The 25581-nt window shown below is 46.0% G+C and overlaps 1 protein-coding gene across 6 annotated transcripts in view; it reads left to right on the top strand.

Moving 5' to 3' along the window:
- Positions 1 to 25581, top strand: part of LOC122567787 — a 164715-nt gene that overhangs the window by 115453 nt on the left and 23681 nt on the right. For 5 of the 6 annotated variants that reach the window (XM_043726776.1, XM_043726772.1, XM_043726774.1 and 2 more), the window contains exons 4-8: positions 6746 to 6936; positions 8202 to 8391; positions 14749 to 15357; positions 15594 to 16507; positions 21190 to 21479. In XM_043726776.1, the coding sequence (XP_043582711.1) occupies positions 6746 to 6936; positions 8202 to 8391; positions 14749 to 15357; positions 15594 to 16507; positions 21190 to 21479 (2194 nt within the window). The remainder of the gene's footprint in view (positions 1 to 6745; positions 6937 to 8201; positions 8392 to 14748; positions 15358 to 15593; positions 16508 to 21189; positions 21480 to 25581) is intronic. The other variant, XM_043726777.1, reaches the window with a different exon arrangement.

Raw genomic sequence — 25581 nt, 5'->3', positions numbered from 1 at the left:
TGATAAATGTCCAAATATTTTTGTAAACAGCTGAATACTTATTTGCAACGTTTGTAATGTAACATTTGCTACAGAAGTTGGATGCAAGAAACCATTAAGAAGAATAAATCAGCTCCGTAATTTACAATCACTGAGAAACTGATCTCGAGTGTGCAATTAAAGCTAACGGCGTTTGGCTAAACACTCGGCAACGTGCAGTTACAGAAAATGAGCACGTAGCACGTCTGGTACAAGGGTTACGTGCAGCAAATGTTGTCGCGTCGTGTTGCCCTCGTAAAAACACAACTTACTTCATAAGTAACTTTATAAAGCTCGAAGAGAACTTTCAGACTGGTATATTCCCGATGTAGCCGTATCCGCGCGGATTTTGCGTAACGTGGCCATAACCAAGGGCTGCTCGACGCTCAGCTGTATAAATCGAATCTGATACGACCCAGCGTAAATCGAGATTCGTTCTGAAAAATACTTTAAATCCCGGAAGTGTGTTACACGACCTGCTTGCCCCTTCGTGCCGAAAGAATCGATGCTAACGTCGTAGATAATAAATAGCCCGCGTATCGAGCTACTTTTTTCTATCGGTCTGTAAATCTGTGAGTTCGCGGCCTGGTATCCAGAAACCATTGAAAAAGGAATTTTATGAAGCACGTCAGATTCTCGCACCTTCTTATCGCAATATTTATATACTATGCTTCTTGCAAGCTGCCTTTAGAAAGTAGGTTACTCGAAACTCGATTTTCTCAATCGTAATTTCATATACGTAACATTTTACGCTCGTCTCCGAATACAATGGAATCTCGTACAACGCCAGAGAATAGAATAACTCGGTAAAAGCACTCAAACACTCGTAGAAAAATTTTCTCTATATCTTACGTTCTATTATATTATCGTATACACGCGTCTTGAAATTTCATTAGCAGCGCAACGATACTCGAGCATCGCGACCGTGGCGGTGATGTTCGAAACAGACACGTATTAAACCTTTTAAAGGGTCGGTTATCCGTTCTGTTGATAAGCCTGAATATTCTATTATGGTACCGTACACAAATTCCACCTGAAACAGTTTTATGGATATTCACGCAATTTTTTCGTCGCGTTGCACAAATGTCCGACGCTGGAAAACGTGTTATGCAAAATTCTACCGTAGCCAATCGCCTGACAATATTGCTAGAGCAGATGACCTATTAAAATCAGGGAAGCTAAAACCGCGCGATTCAACGCGCGAAATTCGGAGATGAAATTGGTCCCCCATCGCGCAGAAACGGCACCGACGTCAATTCATCCCTTTTCTCCCCCGTTGTACCCCGGCGATATAACGCATCGTCGTTTTCCGTCCGATTTATTGGCTAATCCGATATTTATTGGACGGCGAGGCCAATTTCCAATTTACGCAGTGGTTAACTGGCACGGCCAGCATCGGCACGTTAACTGCACGCGGCCAACTGCGCCCACCAACAGGCTTAGCGTTATATCCGGTTTAATTGGATCAGGATTAAATTAACTTCCGCCGGTGATGGAACTTTAACACGTAGGAGGAGAGAGATTCCTCGGGATCGGGTCGTCGTGTTCCCTTGACGCGCTCGTCCATCGATTTCAACCCCCTTGGATTCCCCTTGCCCGCCACTACCCTTTTGTTACCATCCTCGACGACTTTAATAGGTGATTCATGTTATAGTACACCGCCATAATTTTCCTCGCAGCATTGTGTCTGCTTCGCAAAACCACATTGTTCTCCTCCTTGCAACGAGAATCATCTTTTGTTCCACGCGTAAAATATATTCCCAGAAAATGGTTAATTACTTAACTATACCGGAACGATGCGGTATATCGTTGATTCGATGAACGTAATTCTCGGCAAAGTGGAGTGGTATAGATAAACAAGGACGACGGTTTGGTTTAGTAGATAAATGGCACGGCGAATAGACGCACAGAGCTTTAATTTTCGGTCGAATAAACGGGCAATTTTACCACCGTAGGTAATAACCGTTTTCATACTGTCATTAGCAAAGAAGGGTTTATGAAGTGGATATTTGAAGCAACGTTTATAGTTTAATACGCGTCGTAATCCCCTGAAGAGGGCTCGTCTGTCGTGGTAGGCAATTTTTAGCGAGGATTACGTACTACCGGATTGAATATTAAATTGTTCAGGATGATTAATCGTCGGTATTTCGTCGCATTGATCGCATTCAAAGTGCTGTTAATTACCCGGCTGCGATCTTTATTTCATCGCGTGGCGATTTCGAATCATTCAACAGGATTACCAACTGAAATTACAATTACAGTTGTAATTCAATTTCCCGAGCGTCGACAACGAACGAAATAGCTGGCACGAAGCACGCTATTATTTGACCGGAACCCCTGGCAGCCGGAAATGAAAAATTAACAGCCGGCAGACGCCTGTTATTAATGACGATTGCAAAATCATTCTTCGAACAAGGAAAGTCGCAGATGAATCGATAGATTTTCCAAAGGCTCGAGGATTTTATCCAACGATTTTCACCTGTAATCGTATTCGAACGTTTAAGCGGAACAATTTTGTAAAATAAACGAAATTCACGACTTGGCGAACGTGACTTTAGAAAATTTCCATTTTGCGATATAACCTCTTGACCAACGTTTGCCCTGGCTAACGCGAAATAACATCAGGAACTCTGTGTAACGTAACTATTTACTTTAGAGATGTCAAAGTTAATACAAGCGTACTCAAGTTTGCCTAAATTTTATTGGAACACTCGGCTTCCTCGTAAATTAATTAATCTACGAAACACGGTGGGACATCGTAGTCTGACCAGGATTTAATCGTTCCCCGAAGCGATCGTGCTCGCAACCCCGCGAAGAAAGCTCTTAATACACCCTCGGGGCGAATGAACGAGCAAACCTTCGGCGAAGCCGATGCCTTCATTCAATTTACACCGATGGCTTCGTAAAATATCAGACAATTTTAAACCTTCCCCAAATTGCTGCAATTTCTTTCCAAACCGTAACGTTGAACGTCGAGTCTCGCGTCGAAAGTATCGTTTGAACGTGAACTTATCGGTAGCACCGCGTAATCGTGACGATCGGTACTTGCAAATTTGTATTATACAGGATATTACAAAACATGTGATTCAAAAAGATACGGCACAAACCAGATCTTCTCTGTAGAGTCAATGCCCCGTGTTTCGCGAACGTACATGAAACACCAAGCTCGAAGATTCATCAAGCATCAGGGTCGAGTTTCTCGATACTGGAAGATGGTTGAACGTCGCAGTGAAACGGTTTTCCCGGGCGCGACTTTAATTGTAAATTGCTGCAAGTCCCTCGGCAAAGACAATCGAGGGCGCTCCATCAGAAACACTCGGCGTTTCTCCTGCGGCATCGTTCGAAACCGAAGCGTCGTAATGACGTATTTGCCCCGCAGTTACCTGCGACGTATAGCACTCCGTATAAGGTATACCGTTAACAAGCACGAAGACGCGTGATTCCCGTAATCCTCGAAGGGAAACCCTTTGTCCGCGCCCAACCAACGTGACGCGCGTCTTCGACGAACGCACGGAAGCCCTTTGTCGTCTGCAGCAGAAATTACCTCGAATTAATGCCGCTGGCTTTCTCGAAGATCTTCACCCCGTCGCCTCTTACCATTCGCCTGTTCTGACTGCGTCGCGGAGCTTCCAGCCGAGACAGTTTTCGAGCCATTGTTCTGGAACAGACCGTGCGTTATCTGCCGATGACGTTCCGCAAGTCGGCCGATATTTACTCGCGAAGACGAAGAAAATCCAACGTGAAAAAGAGGAATTTTTGCGAGGGAATTCTGGATGACGTGCGATACGTGAGGCGTTTCAAAGATCATAGCTGAAGGTCGGAAAGTTAATGGAATTTCCGTGGCAAGAAAGGAGCCGCGGATCAAGCGTGGGATGTAAAGTAAATAAGGGGAGCGCAATTTTTCACGTTGTTGCCGAGTTCCAGAGGATTATTCACGGACTTGGCATAAACTGAGCTTTCGAGATAAGTCCGAAAGGAAAAGTCTGCGGGATATCGAGGTCAGGAGGAAGCGGACCGCTTGGGACGAGTTGCGGTTGTGCGGCAGATGCGACAAAAAGTCGAGGAGAAGGCAATAGTCGACACACAGTCGGAACATCGTTCGAACTGCCTGTGTGGCTCGGTGAATCGGCAAAAGGGACAATCGACTTGCAAACCGATAATCAAAGAACCTAGTGGAAACATTTACGTAGTGGAACAAAAATACCTCGCTTGGAATTTTATCCTTCCAGGAGACCCGTGTTTTTCTTGTATTAAAAAGCTCGAGAGAATGGAAAGAAATAGCAGAATGATTTTTACGGATTAAATTCGTCCAGCGTATTACCCAATCTGTTCGAAACTGCAGAGGAAAGATCCCACAAAGCTCCATTATTTAGTTTGATCGATCAACGTTGCGGCTCGACGGAAGTCGTTATAGAAAGCTACCACACTGAACGGGATTAATAACCAAGAATAATGCGATTAAAGGGTTTAATTATCGAGCCCGTGCTAGCGCAGTCTTTCCAAACGGCGTCGATCAACGTTGATCAGCCTCGATTCGAGGATAATCGAGCAAATCTAATCTGAATAGAATATTCGACTTTAATTGTTTTCACTATACTGCAATACTCGTTAAAATTGTACGCGGGAATAAACGTCAACGCTGCGACCAAGCTTCCGTTTTCGCGTGCATTTAATTAAAAGTCTTTACAGTTTTTTAATAGAAATGCCATGAATGCAGTTCGTTATCTCCGTAATTGCATCCTGGTGCTTGGGCTTGACCCGAAAGTTGCGCGGGTGATTCGCGACCCTCTCAATGCGCATTTTTATCGGTACCTGCGAAACAGCCGTGTGCCATATCTTCGTTCAAGCTGACGGAAAAGTAGTCCACGATCGAACCAGACCAGCGACAAAACAGTTAAACCTCGTCGACCCGGCCCTCTTCCATTCGATCAGACGAACACGTTCCATGCTGATTCGATAAATCGTCCTTTTTTTATCGTTTCGTCGTTCGACTTCCCTTTGGCCAAACAAATGCATACGCGCTCCTATGGTTCTACGCGCATCTTCTAAAGTTGTTCGGCTGTTTGATCATTCACTTTCTACTCCTTGCCTCTTGGTTCATCCTGCTACTCGCTCTTTGTACGCGGACCCTCGGAGAAAATGATAACATCGCGTTGTACATCAACGAAACGCGTCCGGCGATTCGCAACTCGTGTATTTGTCTCGATAGCTAAAACTTTGCGTTTCTTTTGCGAACGATGGAATAAAGACTGTGTCTCTGTTTGAAATTACTATATCAATTGATATTACAATTAGAACATTAAACGATCTAGAATTATTCACGTAATTATAGAATTAATAGTATGGAACGCATCCAATCGTTATTGATATTATGTAGGACACGTAAATAAATAAATAAAGAGATAAATGCGAGTTGTAACCTTATTCTATGGTAAAAATCGGCGAGATCAAAAGTTGTTCTGAACGAGCGAGAGAGAGAGAGAGAGAGGGTGGTCTGGTGACGTGGGACAAAAAACAAATTGGATGATGGATCTGTCTTGTACTTTGTCCTTGTGGTTCGTTCTTCGAGGAGCGTTTACCAATCGATATCGGTAGAAGTAGGTCCGGGCAAGAAAAGAAAGAAAGACGAAAAAAGGTGCGATGAAAGAAAGGGGAAAATCGACGGGGTGGAATGCGCGTTACGGCGTATCTTTGCGGTGCGAGAAGAAAATTGGTCTCCGGATAAAAGCCGCAACGGGAAAAAGCGAAACGGACGTCGGTCGTCGTTCTCGATTTTCCTCCGTTCTGATCAACTTATCTTCGGTCACGTAGCCGACGAGAAGCGTTACGATTGAAAGGCGGCCACTATCGCTAACCGTAAGCTCTTTTTTACTCTCACGTTGATCGCCGACGTGACCGCACGATTTCTCGACTTCTCTCGGAAACAAAACCGTTCCGTATAAAGAACGCGGCAACGTATGCCGCAGGACACATCGACGATTATCGTTCGTTCCCACTCCACCTAATGAATTCGTTTCTCAATAAAACTGTGTAGCACTTTTATCGAAACACTTATACATGACGCTACTTTACATTTTCTTTGATTCACAAAGAACAGTTGAACAATTTCCTATAACTGAAAATATAATATATTCGGTAATTCATGTTCAGAGATTGCATCGGCGTTTCGGCTCGATTTATCCAACCTTATTCGACGAAACGTCACATCCTGTGCGGTTGTCAGTTTGTTAACAATAATCGATGCTTGAAATCGTTAATCGTGACGCTTTCACCAGCGATGATTCAGCAGTTGGGTAATCGATTGCGTTCGGTCAGCGTCGATGAGCCACGTGTTGGCTCGGGCTTGCTCGCAAGCTTCGGCCATTAGTCTTCCGCTTTCGAGAGGGAAATTTCGCTCACCCTTGACCCTCGCTGCTTCCTGATATTTCCAATAACGAACGCTATACATCCTCTTTAATCTAGCAACGATAACCAGACGCCTTCGACCTTGCTCGCCAAGAAAGACTCGTAAAAAAGAAGAAAAAATTGACGCCAGGGGAGATAAATTTCCAATGACATTTATTTATCCGGGATAGTCCGCAGAGCTGGTGGTTTCTGCGGCGCGTAGCAGGCAATAGAAACGCGTGATAAAACGGCGCCATATTGAAACGGCACTGTCAGCTAGGAAAAAAAGGGGCGAACAGTCGGAGGGGCCTACTAAAGCGGCTTTTCTCTTCTTTTGTTTCAGGAATTGGAGAGGAGTTATACCCTCTCGACCCCAGGGGGTAGCAGCCCCGTTTGTTGTCCGCCCTGTAGCCCGCCCCCTGCACCGGCTGCATACATATCGAGCGCACGTGCGTCCTCGCGAAGACTCGGTGCCGGAAGTGGAATCGGAGGTCCGCCGTCCCCGGAAAGGGATCCCCTGGGAAGACTGTTAAGGTCAGTTCGCTTTTTATTTTCCTTCTTCTTCTTTTTCCTCAGAGACACACTATCGTTTAACCTTCTGCTGCCCAACGAGACGTGAAAAATGTTTATTTCACCACTGGCTGCTGGATTCTGCAAGGAAATTTTGCGAGATGTTCCGTATTCTTGGGATACACTAACGAGGTGGAATATTTATTCTTTATTTATTCCAGTTGATTCATAAGTAAGCAAATGAATGAAATATAAGGAGAACTACAGTCGGATCTAAGTGACGTTTCGCAATTTTTAAATCGTAACTCCGATCGAAACAAAAATTTACAATCCTCGCGAACAATAAAACGGATAGGTAATAATATAAATAAGAAGATAATCGTCATCGAACGGGGCCACCTGCGTCCCAGCAGGGCGAGCCCATAAAATTGCAAACTCTTCCTATGGGGGAAATGGTCCGGAAGCAGTAAAACCCTATCCCCGTCCCTATCCTTGTCCAATCTTTTCTCCACGCTTGATCAGCCTGCTATGGGCTCCGCGTAAGATCATCAATCTTACCTGAGTACAACGAATGCATCATTCAACGCGAAGTTGCCACTTAGCGCGACTACGGTTTCGTCGCCTGGGAAATTAACCAGTCACCCGATAAGCGATCCACTGTAACGCCGCGTCCTGCCTCGTAACTCGAATTAATTGGAATTTTAGTGGGACGCTGTAAAAAGTTGAACAAGAAGAACGCGCGACAGCTTTCGAATGCAGTTTGCCGTCGGCCAGGAGTTTAAAGTAGAATTAAATGAGTCTGCCAGACGGCTTCTTATCCCTGGTTTGGCTGGCAAATCGATAAAATGATAAAACCCCGTCGAGGCTAAGCCGAAGCGTGTTAATCTTTCCTGAATTTTCCAACTCCTCTCTATAAACACTCTCTATAAACTATATACTAACTTTAGAGGGAAGACAGTTACTGCTTATCGTTTATAGTAAAAAAACGAAACTATGAAGTTTCGCATTTATTCAAAAGACTGCTTTTCTCCATAGTTAGGCGATACGCTTGAAATCCCTTTCGATTCAACCAAAATCAACATCTTCCAGTCCCCTCGGGGATCGATGTAATTCAAGAATCACATTCGACCGTGTTTGATTTGTATTCGATGCAACGGTGACGCGAAACGGTCATCGGCGTTGTGCCAACATTCCATTAGCCCGTGATGCTTGCGGAATTAAGCAAATTCGTGGAGTGGCGTTCTTCCACGTGGTCGGCCGGTTAAACACAGCGAACTTGGTACTTGCAGATTCCTGAAGTCCTTCTACAGGGAGCTAGGCACTCGTGATCCACCCCATTTGCCGGCATGGGCGTCGCCTCTTCCACTTGGCACCCTTTGTCCGGCGCACTTTCAACCGCACCTGCAGCTGCTGCACAAAGGCGAGCAGGAGCACAGGCTCGAAAACATCAAGCCCGACCAGATCTTCGCCCCGGTTAGGGTGAGTGCTATAAATCATCCCGCGGAAACTACTTCGTCTCTGGTGACGCGACGTACCGGTTGTTGACGTCGGTCGTAAAACTTCTCGCGGACTCTACCGCGATGGACGTTCGGGAAGGGGAAACAGGAAGCGGAGGAATCTCTTGGAAGGAAATTTCTGATAAGAAGAAACCTGAAAGTTTGTCGTTGTAACGCGTAGAACTTGAATTATCTGCCTCGGTTCGTGCTCTCGCGCGATTCTAACCTTTTAATCTTTTTCTCGCTGGGGATGCTTGGAAATTTCAATAAAATTCAAATCAAGTATTCGAAACAAGGGAATGTATAGGTGTCACGGCCAGGCTATATCATTTTTGTAGAGTTGCGAGCAAGTTTTCCGAATGCAGAGACGATGACATTCTACGTCAATCGTATTCGACAGTGTAGTCCCGCCGCCCGCTGTACATTTGCATGATATCGACTACGTAATTGCGAAAGTCAAGTTGCACGGACAGCCGGCGATGCAACCACGATTTTCTCCGTCGAACGGTAAAACTTTCCGCGGTAACTACGCGATATGTGAAAGCCAAGTTGCTTATCCGCATCCCTCGCTGTCTGAGTTTCACGTTGTCGAATTTCCTTGACGAATCGCGGCAAACTTCCACACCGTTGTTTTTGCTCCTACTCTGTCATTTAGTCTGCGTTTAAGATAAAAAAAATCAAAGAAATCGAAAACGTTTCTTTAACTTCTACTCCGCCATCGCACGGCAGACAAAATAGGTATTAAAGGAAAAAAGGACAGACGTTTCACTCCGATCCAGGAAATCCGTTTCTTTTCGAGTTTCTTCGTTCACGGCCCGGCACGGATATCCAAGTCGATGTTGCATTCTAGTGTCCGTCTCGAGCGAGCGACACGGATTGCGTCTAAAAACAAAACGGAGGAAGATCGAGCGAAGCGATGGGGTCGGGTTGAATCGCTCTAAGAAGAGGATGAAACAGAAGGAGAGCCGTCCTTCCGGATTTTCGACGAACCATCGTGAATTGACTGGGAACCGCCGTGCTATGTCTGTCGATGTTTGTTACCATGAAAGATGAATTCTCTCCGGGCAAAGCCGTCGTTTCACGTAAGAAGTTTCGATACGTTTCACCTGCTGATCAAGGAAATTCTTGAACAATCGAACAAAGAGCCTTCGTTCCTGTCTCGTACCATCGAAAATCCCTTCTGCACGGAATTTAGAAGTCAAGTATCCGATGGAGAAGGTAATCGTACTGCAGTGAAACATCGAGATATTATCGAGACATCGATTGAAAATAGACTGTGTGTTTGACGGAGCAATCTAGGGCAGAGTAAACGTTGATCGTGAAACGGGCAAAGGACTGGCAATTAGAGAAGAATCTCGGACATTCCTACCGCGCAAAAAGTGCTTTCCTCAGACAAGTGCAAACGGAGATGATAAAAAGGATTTTCAAGAGAGAGAGAGAGAGAGAGAGAGAGAGTGCAAGCTCGCGTGAGATCGAGGAAGAAACATTCCTGAAGCGAGATTTTCAACGCAATTAAAGAAACCGCCTGAAAAGAGAAATTAGACAATCTCGTTTCTTGCAAGTTGGAAGCATCGAGAAGCGTTTTCCAACTGGGGGACAGAGAATAAGGTGAAACGTTCTCGGAAGAAGTTGAACAATCGACGACGGTGGCCCACTCGAACATTTTCCGACGTCGTTTCCGATAATAACATGAAGTCGAATCAAGTCGAGAGTATCGTCGCAGAGGCATAGCTCCTTCGGTTCTCGAATAAAGAAGGTTTTAATCGCGCCTCGAAGATGCGGCGAGCAAAATCCTGAAGAAGCGCGCGCTCATTCGTCCGATTCTGGCGTAACGAGGTATTGTTCTGTCGTGGCTCGATAAGATGGCCAAGCTTCGCTTCGTTAACATTTCTCGAAAGGCTTTTTAACCAGACGATGCTGATAACTTCTGACAAAGCGCGCGACCACCGCCTACCTTTGTGCCTCGAAGGACGCTCAGTGATCCAGCTTCGATTTCAATGGATCATTTTAATTTCGCCTGTACTTCGATCTCGTCCCACGCTTGGTTCGTTCAATCAAACAAAATAATTTCCAGCACGAAAAACTCGAATTTCTTTTAAACGTCGCTCGTGCTGAATCAACTTGAGTTAAACCTCGAGACTCTCAGAGTAGCGGAACTGTTCCACCATATTTAATTCAATCGATACAACGTCTCCGCCTGCAGGCGTTTCGACAAGACCCCTTGGGCTTTCGGCAAACTGCAATCAAAGCGGCACGGTCGTAGGCGTGAACGACAGCCGAAGCATCGATCACCGGAGCCAGCCTGTCAATTTACGAGGAAACTTGTACACACGGCACGAGAACGTATCCAACGTGGAAATAGCGGAGGCGACCGACTCAGCCATCCGCTTAACATCTCAATCTTCCCGGCCTTAATACCGGCAGTATCTGCCGGCAGCACCGCGAACCAAAGATTTATCGAAGCCACAATGTATCCGTCCGCCTCGGAATCTCCTTATCTAGCGGATATATGTACGTACTCGAGTGGAACCGAAAGATCTCAGTGTCACTCTATCTGTTTCGATCTTTCGCAGAGCCGACCTGCGTGGCTGGAAAAACGTGATGTCTAAATGGGACACGTGCGACTCTTTTATGATCTGTTTTCAGAATGGCACTTTCGTTCGACGTACGGATAATAGACGATATTGATCGGCTGTTTCGCAGGATTGAGAAGAAAACTAGCGGGATATGATAGGAGAGAGCAGGTGTGTTACGCTCGCTTCGTTCGTCAGGCGTCGCAATTAATAAATGTAACCGTCTCGGCCAATCAGAGATTCGAAGCTTTCGCAATTTCGCGTTACAGAATTGTTAGAATCTTCGGGTATGAACCGATCTGTAACTAAGCAAGTTGTTACGTCGCAGATACGCGGAGACACGTGTTCTTCAATGACGTAGCTCACGCGTGAAGTCTCGATTTTTCAAATTTCACTTCGGCCTGTAATGCACTCACCTTGGTGTGATAAATCCTCTACTTTCTCGTTCACTGTCATTGTGTAAATACCGCGTATTATATCGTGCCGATAGAGGCATCGAACGAAAATGCTACTGCAAGAATACCAAAGGAAGAAAATTCACGAAGAAGATGTAAGCTAGTCGAGACGAAAAGCGTCGCGACCTCGGCCTCGATAGATCATTCTGACGATGAAATTACTCTTTTCGCAAACAGTTCTGTGTGTCGTTTCGCAGCATCCGACGTTGAAGAGGTCGATAACGCGAGCGTGTAACGGAGCCAGGAAACGCAAACAATGCGCCACGTCACCTGAAAACGTGCACGTGGAAAAATGAGCCTCGTAACCGTGCCATTCGAGGCTCGGTATCGCGAGGACGCGAGAACAGGCTGTGACGGCAGACACATGGCCACGTCAAGGTTGTGCAAGCCCGATATACCCTCCAAACACGAATTCGTGCCGTACAGTCGACAAACGTGCCAGGGAGAACAAGCGGATCGTTGAAGAGACAAGCTTTTAAAGCTCTTCTCACTCTGTTCGGCGAGTTTCTTTCTTTACTTCAATACAGCACGGTATAAAAACGTAGAAAGAAATGAAACGAAATTAAAAGCTGAAGACTAATCGTTTAGTTAACGAGAATCGAATTCTTCCTTTTTCCGATTTAGAATCTTCAATTCAATTTATCGAGTCAGCATTGCTGTAAGCAATGAAAGGGACGAATTATTGGGTCGATAAATTCCACTAAAGCGTAGAATTTATCGCGTGCCCGCGTGCAAAGAATGCACGGCGCCATAATGAGCGCGTTTACGTCGCGAAGCGCCGTCTTGAAGAACGTCTTTCCGGATCACCGACGTTCCAGGCCTCAACGTTCCTCTGTCGGAATATTATTTCCATTTTCCCGGGCGCCCGAGACAAGCGTAGCGACGAACGCTCTCCGATCCGGCCAGCTGGAAGTAATTTCTTTGTCTCGATGCTTGCCACGGACGTCTCTAAACACGCCTACTCTCACCAATAGCATCTTCATCTGGGACAAGCGTTCGGAACAGTAAAACGAAGATATTGTTCCCTTCGTCTTTCATCTGTTGTCTCCTTTTTGCTCGTTCAAGTGAAGAGTACTGTTGCTAGACCATCTCGACGCTTATTTACGGACACGCGATCGCCAAGAACGAGCGAAACACAGTGATTTTAGTGTAACTTATAATTTCATTGACTAGGCATAGAACAATAACGGAAAACTCTAAGAAGTTCGAAATGCTTTGAAAATACGATGTAGTTGAAGAAATATCCCAATAATCTTAGAAAATTATACTTCGTGCGAACGATTGTACATTTGCAACGAAAGTACCAGAGCAAACAACCTAGTACTTTGTTTCACCTGAATCAAAATTCGACATTTGTTTATTTACATTCTTCGATGGTCCGTCTACATTGCAAGTGTTCTTGTTTGTAGTTCGAATTTGTTTGTTCACCAACTGTGGTCACATTCAGAGCACAAAATACAAGATCTAACGGAGCTATAGTATCAGTGAATGCAACACTATCTCGATTAGAAGCGGCAAACTATACTCAAGCTGTCTAAATAAACAGATTAGACGAGTTGAAATCACGAGGTTCGCTGGCGTTGATGGAAATAGCCGGTCAATAAAGCACGGCAAGTCAAGAATCCCAAAACCCTGGGCAATGGAGGACTCGCAATAACAGGCTACGGGAGGTCTGAGAGACTATAAAGACCGTAGAGATAAGGAGGCTACGGTCGAACACCGTTCTGCTGGAATAGTAGAAGTGGAAGGCTCGATGAAATCACAGGGTAGACCTAGCCACCCGTTCAAACTGAACAGCTGAAGCGAGCATTAGAATACAGTCAGCCTCGGGGATACAGTATCCGTTGAAACGAGAGAGGCATCAAATAATAATATACAGCAGATCGTATGATCTACTTCGAAAGGGATGGGAAGATTCAAGCAACAGACCGTAAAGGGACTAGAATCACGGGATAATAGCTCGGGCCGACAGCCTCCTGCGGTGAAGGAGCTACATAGCAGGGTACCATGATCATAGAGCCCTTTATAATCTAGGACAAGCTGGGATGACGTTCACCGATAACGAGGGCGTGGCACTAAACCATAATGCGAAACCTTTTCGCAACTATCTCTCTGTCTTTTGGGAAATTGATATATTGTCTACTTTTCGAAACTATTCCGTACAACTTTCAAGTACATTACGTGACAATGATACAGTTTAATGCAACACAAATGGCAGGGTTAACGAGCTCGTAAACAGCGATGAACGATCGAGTCAGATCGGTAAACAATCGGGACAGATTTCTGATCGATAGTCGATGCACGATGATGGAACTCGAAACACGCGATTCCGTCCTCTGATAATCGGTCCCGTAAGCAAGTTCCTGCCCTACAAAGGGTAGCTCATCGCGTGATCGATCGGCAGACTAGCAATTGTTACGGCATTACGGTACAAACGACTTTCTCCCTTTATTGCCATGGCACGCGCATCCCCGGAACAATGGCCGCGTGCACAAAGAGCTGCGCGAAAAACAATTTTGTCAGACGCTGATTAAATCCGTTTCTAGGCCGTGCAGAGAATAGTTCTATCGTTATATGGGAAATTTGCTTTTCCATTTTATCGATTCGTGTCGGACATCGTGCCACGTGGCAGTTGAAAGTCGCCAAGTCTCGTTAGCGTCATCCAGGTGTCTGGAAAAAAGGGGAGGGCAGCTTGGCGATCGTCGAAGACTTAGCCGAAGATCAGTCTCACAGGCAGATAAGTTTGTCTTTTATCTCTGTTAGAGATAGAAGTTAAAGTGGACGGCCTAAATGAAAGGCACGGCGAATCACGAACAGTTTGTATACCGGAAGTTCGTACGCCGAGGATAGACAAGCGGACCAATGGTAAGAAGAAAAGTTAGCAGCTTCGTGACCAGTTTCTCGGATACTCCTCGGTTTCTCCACTTCCAACTGGTTACCAATTAGAAGTTGGAACCTCTCGCGTGAACCACTAATCCTATTCGATGGATTGACCGTTTCTCTCAATCAGAACCACGTCTATCTGTAATTTTCCTAACTTCAACCACATCTATCATTTAGCAGATGCAAGTCAAATACAATTCTATTCGACCGTTGCAACAGGAACCCGATAGAAAAGCAATTTCTTGCGTTCATTACATCCAGAAGAAACGAATTTTGTCCTCGATCGAGCGTTATGTACGTCTCGGTTAAGCGGTCGCGCAGCATCAAACCTAACTGAATCTTAGTCGGACCTAGGGAAAATAGCAAATGAATTTTGTCAAAACAGAAATATATGGATATTCGATCGATTAATTGTATCCACTGTTTTAGTTGAGCGATGGCACGGTATCAGAGGCGCCCCGCCGTGTGGCCATTGAAGGAGGTCCCGGAAGCGGAAGAACGACCCTTTGCCTCCGCCTTCTTCACCAGTGGGCAATACAAGGCGATAGTCCGGCTCTGGCGTTCATCGTCCCCCTCCGTGAACTACGAGGCAGTCCTGTGCTCAATTACTTGGCTCGGGAATTATTCCCAAGGACGGCAGCCATCGGCGACGCGGTCGCGCAAGTATGGCGCACGCTGCATTTAATGGAGGACCGTGTGCTATTTATCCTTGACGGATACGACGAGTGTGTAGGGGGCAGAGCGTCCCTAGGCGATGCTATAGACCTTCTCGAGGGACGTTTGTTCCCCGACGCGAGGATCCTGGTCACTTGCTCGCCCAGCAACTCCAGTGTACTGTCGCCGCTAGTTCAAAGGAGGATCCATCTGGCTGGACTGGAGTGGCCGCACGTCGAGAGGCTCTGCGTGGCGTATTTCATTCACAACGACATCGCAGAGAAGGCTTGCGAGTTCCTCGAAGCGCTGAACGTACAACCACAGGCCGTCAAGCAGCTTGGTCAGCATCCTCTCGGTTGGATTATGCTCTGCTGTCTCTACCAGGTATATATCGAAACAGAATAAAGTCAGAAAAAAAAAAGATAGGATAGTCATAGAGAGGTGAAGGGGACGTTTAAAGTTCACGGAAAAGTCGTGGACGAGTAGTTGGGCAACCGATCCGATTCGTTACCGGGCGCCATAAAAACGATCTCGCGTTGTCTGTGTGCTCGACGCAACGCAAGAGCTCCGAGAGCTCGTAAAAATGTCGACGCTTTAAAGCTTGCTCTCTCGTTTCTCAGGACTCTGGAAGTTTACCAACGGAAACCAGCGCGCTGGTTCAAGCAGCCGTCAAGTGTATCGTGAAGAGGAGCCTCGATCCACCGGTACCTTACAACGAGGAGATCCCAGGTCATTGCAGAAAACGACTGGAGGATTTTGGAAAAGTGTCTTTAGCTGCGCTCAGGGAGGGCAGGTGCTGCTATACCGAGGCTGAACTCAGAGCTAGAGGCGGAGGTATAGAAGTTACCAGACTGGGATTCCTGACCAAAGGACTGATCTTCGGGCAACGACGAAAACCAGACCTGTACACACCGATTCACATGGCCGTAGCCGAATTCCTGGCAGCTTACTACTTAACCTCAGTAGCTCAGTACGCCAATATTCTTCGAAGGGAGTTGGAGGGATTGCCATCGGGAATCATCAGCCATTTGGCTGGTCTACTGGGACCCAAGACGCATTTAATATTAAACCAATTGTGTCCGCTGGAGGTACCACCCAGAGCAGTTTTCTCGTTGCTGAAAGCAGCCGGTGCCTCGGATGGAAACATTTCCGCCGTGTGTAGATTGGTCGGTGCAGGGCCGGGATTTGGTCCCGCGCCCAACGAGAGACCTCCAGCACCGCTGGTCCACACTTCGCCTTTGGAACTCGAAGGATGGGCGAGAATCCTGGAGAGTCCGGCTTGCACCCTCGAGGCCCTCGAGGTGGTGTTCCAAGTGGAGAGAGGCTCCGATCCCAGATACCTGGACGACTTTTTCGAAGCCCTAGCTGGAAATGAGAGTGTCAAACTCGTGAGAATCACGTCGCTTCTCGGCCAAGAGTTCCCCGCGGATGAAGCGCAAAAGTTGGCCGGACACTTAAAGAGCGTCCTGAGCAAGAAGAAGCTGAACGACTTTGAGTTGGTTATAACTTGTCTGGAGGAAGCAGCTCACGATAGGTGAGTCTCTGTTTAATTTCCCGTTAGAAATTTCTTTAATTCTCTCCCTGTGCGATTTTCTTGCAAAATGTATGGCAATCGCAGGACGTGCTCGACGTGTCCGTCTTCGCGGCGAGAGTTTGACGATTGTTCAGACGTTTAAAAATCAAAAGACGAGGCTTTCGCTTCGCGTTCCTAAAGCTGCGCGAGTTCAAAGACGGTTTAAGAAGACGCGCGCGAAACGTAGGAAGGTTACCACGCGGAAAGTTGTCGAAGGGTAACCGTACCGGAGTATTCGTTAAGCTGACAGCGAAAAAACCGTTGGCCCGTTTGCGCGAACGTCGAGCAATATCGGAAAGTGGATTAAAAAAGTTTCCCCGAGGAAAGTACGTGTACATGGACGAACAAATAGATCAGTTTTTAACTCGGAGCGAGAAGCTGTCTCGACGGGTGCAAATAGTTTTCTAAGACAGACTGAGAAATATTTAGAGCTATTAATAACAAACGCCATTTTATAAGCACACTCGGATGCTTTTATGGATCTTCATCGATATCCTTGCACGTGCGATACTTAACAGTTTCAAAGAACATCCTATAGACGATGGAGGATTGATGTACGTGCTTGATCGTGAAAGGTCGTCAGAATCGTTTCTGCAAAATTTCTTTCATCGATCGTGGTCGTACGGCGCAAAGGTCAGAAAGTAAATTAAAAAGTTTACTTCGCTCCGTATGATAGCAAAGAAGACGTTTACCCTCGCTCGGAGCCTGGAGATCGGAGGGTGGGAAAAAGCTCGTGTTTACCCAGCGAGCAAAGTACGAATATACGCGAAGGGTGGTGATGCTTCGAGTCTCCATTTGCATAACCGCTCTGGTTGCTCGTGTGTGCGCGCGTACGTTTACATTGGCCGTGTCAGATGCTCTGCTTTCTAGCATGTTTGCAAGGAAAAGAACAGAAACTACACGGTGAAAAGCGATGGAAGCGCTGTAGAATTACGTTCGATCGTAACAATAATTCTCGAATATCCGTCGAATCTGCCTATTCGAATCCAGCTGCGTAAAATTGTTTTCGCTTTTCGTCGTCTCTCTATAAAGTGAAATCGTTGAAACCTGAGAAACTCGAGACATAAATTTGACGCAGATGCGCACTGAGCGTCGCAGCTACTGCAAGACGAGCAAGATTTTTATTCTAAAGAGTAACTCTTGGGAAATTTTCAATTCTCTAGCACGCCCTCCCGCAAACAACTTCGAACCAACGAAACTCGAGGATCTTCTTCTACGAAGCACAGATGTTTTTCACGCGTGGCCCCGTGGCGAAAAGGCCGATATTCGATATTCAAAGCACGACGATCGCGAGCCCGCGAGCAAACGCACTCCCGCAAATGTGACAAGAAGAGCGGGGTAACAATGAGCGGCGGTCGAGAGGGGCTGCATAAAGTCGTGGCGGAGAAAAAGTCGAGAAAGTGGCGGAACAATGTGCCGCGGCAAGAATAGAGGAGAGAGGCTTCGAGATATTTTTCCTTCTTTTTTGGGGAGATCGTTCGAGGATCATGAAGAGGCGCGGCTTCGTGACCCGTGGCGAAAAATTAAGGAGGATGGTTTTCATAGTCGAACGTCGGGCCAGTCCTCTATATTTCTCCTTTTCTCGCGTTTCTTCGCTCTCTAGCGACTCTATCTACTTTCCTTACCTCGGAACCTCCTTTCTTCAACATTTTTTCGTCTCTCGTCCCCTTCTCGTTCGCGGTTCCAGTCTTGTCTCTGTCTCTTTCAAAGTCTATATTTCTGCGAGTTCCGTGAGCAGAAGATGCTCTACTCCACTAGCTGGCCCCTTGGCGCTTCCTTCTGTTCCTTTTGCCTTTGTCGCAGCGCTTTGAAACTTTTCGAAGGCTTTTCGAAAGAGTTTGTCTCAAGATGACGATTCATAATTTTTCTCGCAGCGGGATTTCCACGGCGAAACGCTTTGACGCTATCCGTTTACGAAAAACTTGGCTACAATTTCCAGACTACAATCAAATTGCGAGGTCTCTTAATCTCGTTCCCAACCTCTTTCCCTGTTCAATCCTGCGTCTGTTCTCCCTCTCCCGTACAATTTCTCTGACTACTCCTAAACAAAGTCTTCTGCGTACTTGGTTTACCCTTCAACCCTCTTGCCGTCCCTTCTACCCCGAGCTCATTGCTGTTTCCAATTTTGACGTGTTCTGCGCGCCGTCGCGTTCTTTATTACTTGCCTTCCTCTCCGCGCCGTCTCTGTCGTCTAAACCGGACCAATACCGGAGAAAAATCCTTGAAACACGCGACGAAGCGCACGAGAAGGGCATCGTTTAACCGCTATTTGCCCGGAGGCGGAACATTTTCGACCCGACAGACTCATTGTTGCGCATCGAGAATGTTTTTCTCGCTTTTTCCACCCGTTCGTTTGCCTTCGCTCTATTCTTTTCCGCCGGAACCGCTCTGCTCAATATGATATCGAGTAAAGGTACTCTACATTCGGTCAGAATCTCGCTAGCAGGCAAACGCGCCGCAAAGGACGCCGATTTCGATCGATGGATGGAAGAAATACCCAGAGACTTGTAGCAGAAGTGGAATCGTCCGGAAAAAGAAACACGAGTCGCGACATGAAAGAGGGCGCAATGTACTTTACGGTTTGTTCTGCTCTCTCGATTGCTCTGCAATTTCGTTCTCGATGTTTCTAGAGAATTCTACGCTGTTCCACTCGTTCGTCTGATCCAATTGAACCGAGCAAACATTAGAAAAACGGTAGCCGATCTTCTCGATAGCGGATGGAATTCTACGAGTTTTCGAACTTCCCAAAAGTTCTGGCTGTTCGAGGAATTAATATTCATGGGAAAAATTCTTTGATCGTTTTCTGCATCGTTTCGTTTATCGAGAACCACGTTGAAGTTATTCGAAGAATTCGATCGATCAAATAGACAAGTTACATTAAGACGATAGATTTTCTGCTCGCGCCGGTTACATGCAGACACGATCTTCCTCCTTGGTGGATAGCACGTTACGAGCCGCGTTAACGCAGTGTGTAAATAATCCTCCAGGACGAGTTCAGTCTCAACGAGACTGAATGGGCTGTTAAGAGAAGAACGCTTTCTAAACTCCGAAGAAATCTTCGTCAAGAAAATCGTATAAGGAATATAACCGTCGATAGGTTGCTGAAAATTCGACGATCACGATTTGGCTGACGTTGACGAAGAGACCGCGTTTCGTAAAATCTCGACCGAGATTAACTAAGCTATCTGTAGCGAGAATGAGTGACAGCTGTCGGAATATTTCGAGCGATCAGTGGCTGCGAGTGATAGCAGACACGATTGGTCAGACGCGCTCTGTACCAGCGAATACAGCGGTGGTAGTTCGAGTTAGTAAATTAAGCGTAGAGATATTTCGCGAGGGCGTGAATTGTTAACGATAGAAACGAGGTCATCGGAAGTATGCCTGTTCATCGTTTGCACGGTTTATTTTTTACCTTTTTTTTTTTATGTATTTTAATATAGGACACGCGTCGAGCGATTCACGGATTTGTTTGATCGTTGAATGAAATCACATCGGCTCGGAACAATAACAGGCTTGGATATTTTAATTAACTTGGAAAACACAGACCACTTTATTTTAATTCCTGGAATATCGTGTAATTGAAGGCGTCGCTTTGTTTGCCAAATAATGTTCATGAATATGTAAACGAAAACTGTCACGTTATTTATAGCGATCTGCTTCGTTTATTTTCCACCATCGTTTCGACTGTTCCTCGAATGGAGCGCGCAACGCTGCATAAAAATTTCTTTCTGATACAGAAACGTCGTCCCGATCGTATCGCTTATCGTTCTCCGTAAGAATCCTAACCGAGCTTACCGACTAGCATGTAATGCTGAAGGAAATCCAGACTCGTTTGCAATTCTCCGAGGGGAAGTAACCGTGGCCAGGCTTTGCATAACTGTTGCACACGTACGCGCCCCAATCTCTCGAAATAATGGCGAATAGACACAAGTGGCGAATATTACACGCGCATAAATCTATTCACCGTTGCCGCCTTTATCGGCCGACTTCACCACTCGAGCAAATTTACATAAGTTTGCGCTCGAGAATTACGAACAGCTAACAACTTACGAAAGGTATAGGTACCGTTGTAAAAAAAAATCGTTTTTCATAGAAATTCGACGGAGTTTGTTGAGTTTTAATTGAGAGAACTGGAGCGCTCGCTTTCGACGGTCATATTTTCGGCTTCTTCGCTGACATTTCGCAAACACTGCAGTCGCCCGTATTGGTAGCAGTATGTCAAGCAGCCACTGATGAAGGAAACTGCAATGCTTGCGAAACGTTAGCAGGAAAACTGCAACGCTTCCTTAACTCGTGCCACGGTGCCGCGTTCTCGACGTTTTTCGCGAATAAGACGGTGAAAGTGGCCGCGGGAAAACCAAGAACCATCGACATGCTCCGTCGATTACCATCGTGTTCCAAAACCAAGTAACCGTAACGCGGTTGTTTAATCCCTTTAAACCTACTCGTTCCATTCGAATCTACGCTTCCACGTCCGCGAGTAAATGAGAATGATCTCGGGTCAAACAGAGCCGTGCAATCGGGTTAAACCAAATGTCCAATGATTCGGGGCCAATTTCCGTGTACCGTCCTATGGTCGACGGCTTTAAACGAACGATTTAGGCGTTTGTAACGAACAGAGGCATCGATCGACTGTGTTCCAGATTGGAGTGCGTGGTGAACGCCCTTTGCCGTGGACTGAGTCACGCGTCAGCCAGCCTGGCACGGCTGGTCCTCGACATGAATCTGTCCGGCGAGCAAGTGTCCCGGGTCTGCGATGCTCTTCGTGGCTGCGTTCAAGTACAAGCGCTGCACTTGCCCCATTTAGGCTGTGGCTGCGAAGGGTTGGCCTCGGTCGCCGAGCTGCTTAAGGAGAGGCCTTTGCTGGCGTTGAATTTAGCTGGCAGCTGGGGAGCCAAGAACGAGGATCCATCCAGCTCTGGAATCAGTATGGGTAAAACTATGCCGTTATTCATTTTTTTTTTCTTTCACATTCTTTGATTTCTTCTTCTTATTTCCTTTCTTTTTTCTTCTTCTTCTTCTTGTTTACTTTACGTTCTGATTCTTCCTTTTTATGTTTTCATCCAACGCTGCTTGGCTGGATCGTGAATTGAAAAATTCTAGAAATACCAGCAACGCTTATTTATTTGGAATACACGAGTTTCATTTCTGTCTCTTTTAATTTCCGACATTCGACGGCGCTCCGTTTACACAAGCTTCAGCCAACTGAAAGGATCGTATCCGGCTCGACGAAACTTCAAATAATAAAAAAGAAATCGTTGCCGAGCTGCGTCCTCCTCTGATACACGGATATGGCCGAGCTTTTAATAATAGTTCCGTAACGGTGCATCGTTATTCGTGGCTATTATTTATCGTCTATCGAGGAGCTCGCGCACGTACCTAGCAAAGCACTCGTGCGTCAAACGATCGGACGAAATCATAGAAGGATCCATAGGTCATCGTATCGGCGAACACTCGCGCGTACATCGACGCGATGGATTTCCGGACTGGGCTGATCAACGGGTTGGAAGCTTAGGAAGTTGACGGAGTACGGTTCATTGGTCACTCAATCAACGAGCGTAAGCTCAACGAAGTCTCGGGGCTTAAGGCGACCCGAATTAATGATCGCGCGGCCTGAACGGTTCGTAACGTCCGACGTGCTCGTGTTTGATCGACCGATTCGTCCATATCTCATCGATCACGAGGAAAAAGGCGCTGGAAATCGCTATTTTAAATTTTGATACGCATCATTTCGTTAAACGCGCTTCACTATCGGCCGCCATTAAAGCCAATCTGCATGATAGCGCTGGCACGCTGCATCCAGATTTATTGCGATCCGCATGCACTTAGACAGAAGCCGATACAGCGTGATATCGAATTAGAGGTATCAAACGGGAAGCTGCGGACCTATGGTCGTGGACCAAATTAAGAACTGATAATTAGTCGACCATTGGTAGAATAATTTTTCATTTTCTAATTTAGATAATATCAATTACTGAACGATTTATTCGTTTTAGATTCCATGATATAGAGTCTACGGTATTTGTGACATCGTCTTCATACGAAAATCGAAGTACGTCCCGTTGATCGTACAAGAAAGACGGTCTTTGAATGTCAACCATGCGCATTGTAACTTTCGGTTCACTGCACAAGTTCGTTTCACTCGCTTATACCGTTGTGTAAAAGAATCGATAATTTATAAACAATTAAACTGCAATAATTTTGGAGTGGAGTAATCACGGGAACTTTGTTTACAACTCGTAAAGATGGAGAGATAAAATCGTAGAAAGCCCGCAGTACGTAAACCGACGACGAACTGTCCACGAACACCATTAACCGGCTATGGTGCCGGAATTAGAAAGTTGGAATTAGAGCAGTTTCCGGCCCGCAGTGGGCAAATCGGACCGCGAAAGTTCTCTTGGCATTTTCCATAAAGCCGGTGAACGAAACTTCAGTCCTTTCCAACTTTATACCATACCATTTACCCAAGTTACCGAGCATGGATACGTGGAATCATAAGGATCGTCCACCGGGATGTTCCTTCGATTTGTAAAGCGAACTGAGTTTTCTTATACGGAGATTTGTCCCGGATAACGAATACAACGAGTATTCCAATTTGCGTTGGAATTAGTTTTGTTCTCTTATTTAACTCTCTGTGATCCGGACGATCGATCTCGCTTACCCCATCCCGGCAGATTCTTTTGCAAACAACACGAGTGGAATCGCAAAGAATTATGTAAGATATAGAGGTTCTCTAGAGATTGGTAATCTGCAATTCGATTAAAACGACAGAATAATGAGTATTCTTGAAGACAAGGCTGAGAGAAAGGACATTATCAGTGGGAAGTTGAACGATCGAGGGTCGATTAGGAACAGGCTTACGGTAAATCGTCGAATCTCGTGTAAACCTTCAATTGAGATGGAGTAGACTTTACGATCGGATCGTGATCGTTTCACCGAATCCTCCTTCGATTAGATCGCGGTCGTTTGTTTGCAGAAACGAGAAGGAAAAAAATCGCAGGCAGTTTGAACGAGCGTCGAATCGCTGGCCCGTTTTCCTAGGAATAATAACAACCCTTCGTCTTCTCTCGAGGAAGATGAACGGTCGTCCTCGAGACCGGTTTATACACGGAGCTCCGTGCAAACGACACTTTCCAAGTGAATTTCCGCTCGCAAATAACGTATTAATCATCTCCGACCAGACCCTCTCTGGCCCTTTGTTACACCCTGTCCAAACCTTCCCTCTTAACAGCCTCTTAATGTCTTTCTCTCGCTGCCACCCTCGCTCCCTTATCTTCGATCCCTCCGTCACATTCACTTTGCTGCTCCGTCTTTCTCTCTTTGCGCGCATGCATGAATACCCTTGACGATAGTACTTCGCAGACGCCTTTAAAATCGCGACCCGTCCCAACATTTCTCACTGCATTGTCGCGAGATCTCGTTGTAAGGAACAGGGCCAGAGGATTTCACGAAACAGTAATACACTTCTTCTTAGAGCTTTGTGAATCGTTCACGATCACAAGATTTCATCTTCGTCCGCCGTTTCACAAATATTATTAATTATGTTTTCTTTGCATCTCTCATTTCAACCCTGCTGCGTCCTTTAAATCATCTTAGATGGTGCTTTCTTTATCGCTGACAAATCTCTTAAATTCGCGTGTAAGGTATTTCTTAAAATGTTAAAAGTCTTGATGATTTACGAAACGAGAATGAGATTAGAATCGTAACAGAGATGAAATGACGGGAAACGGCTATTTTGAGAAACTCGATCATTGTCAGTGATTCGCTTCTATCTAAAATTTCCCAACGTACACAATACCGCAATAAGCGTATAAAACAAACATTTACTCTGGAACAATCGTGTTCTCTGCTTTCGCGGGCCCATTTCTCGTCTCTCGAACAACTATCCCCAGCACCTATCTCGTCTGGTTGCCTCCGACAAACGGTCGTCTCGCGGTTGATGTTATCGTCGCGACCGGTGTCGGCAAACACGCTGGGCATGTATACGCGGCTTCCAGTTACCATGTTGTTGCTCCTTCGCAGCTCCGGCAATTACAAACACCTGGGGCGATTTCTCGGCGAGAACGAGCATCCCAGAAGCACCCTGTCCTCGTTTGCCGTAGGGAGAAACGAGATTTCTCGAAATTGCCGATCGATCTGCTCAAGGTATTGCGGCAGTTTAAAGTAGCTGTGTTTCTTCTGGCCGTAGATCTTGAATCGGTGCATTGCAAATTGCCAAGCTCGTCCCGCTCTCGTCGAGTTTGTATTGTAAGGAATATTTTCCCGGTGTAGCTCGAACTGTTGGAGGAATTTTTTATCGGCAATTCGAGGACACTCGGAACTTCGATCATTCCCTATTTTCTTTAAACGAATAACAGGAAGATCGAGTTTACTTCTGACTGGTTGAAAGCAGTCCCTCAAGATTCCGTTTCCGCTTCGAGGTCGACCCGAAAGCAATCTTTCTCGAGGCGACGGCGCCGTGTCTATGAACCGAGTCGTAGACAAATCAAATCTTTCGGCTCGACGGTTTCTCCAGAGAACTCATCGATTCTACCCTTTTCCTTTCTCTTTCCTTTCAAGTTTCCTTTCGGATGATTCGAGAACGATACAGAAAACCGTCGAAAGGGGAAACACGCGTGACACGAGAAACAACTGAAAACGGTTCGCTAAGCGACGTTGTTTTTCGACGGTTCCCTATTTTACTTGCGCCAACTGGATTCCCGAAAGGGTATCTCGCGCAATATTATTTTCGACGAACGTTCAACGAATTCTCGTTACACGATAGAGAAACATGCAAAGAATAACCCATGGTTACTAAAACTAAACACGTTATACAGAGATAAATACTACGCTGCAAGTTGCGGTAATGCAATTTCGATTTTCATGCGACGACTATCTGCCCATTCGGATCCCTTTACAAAGGCCGATCGATCTTCGATAATCATATATATGTATCTATCAGAAACCTTCGGTAAATGATACGCTGTAACTCTATTCCCGGAGTCCAGAGATAATTATGAAAATCCAATCTCTGTTGTGTAACTCAGCGTGAGGTC

Source organism: Bombus pyrosoma, linkage group LG5 (assembly GCF_014825855.1).
Source record: "Bombus pyrosoma isolate SC7728 linkage group LG5, ASM1482585v1, whole genome shotgun sequence".
Classification (NCBI taxonomy): Eukaryota; Metazoa; Arthropoda; class Insecta; order Hymenoptera; family Apidae; genus Bombus; species Bombus pyrosoma.
The sequence above is the reverse complement of the archived record's forward strand: the minus strand, read 5'-3'. Positions and strand labels throughout refer to the sequence as shown.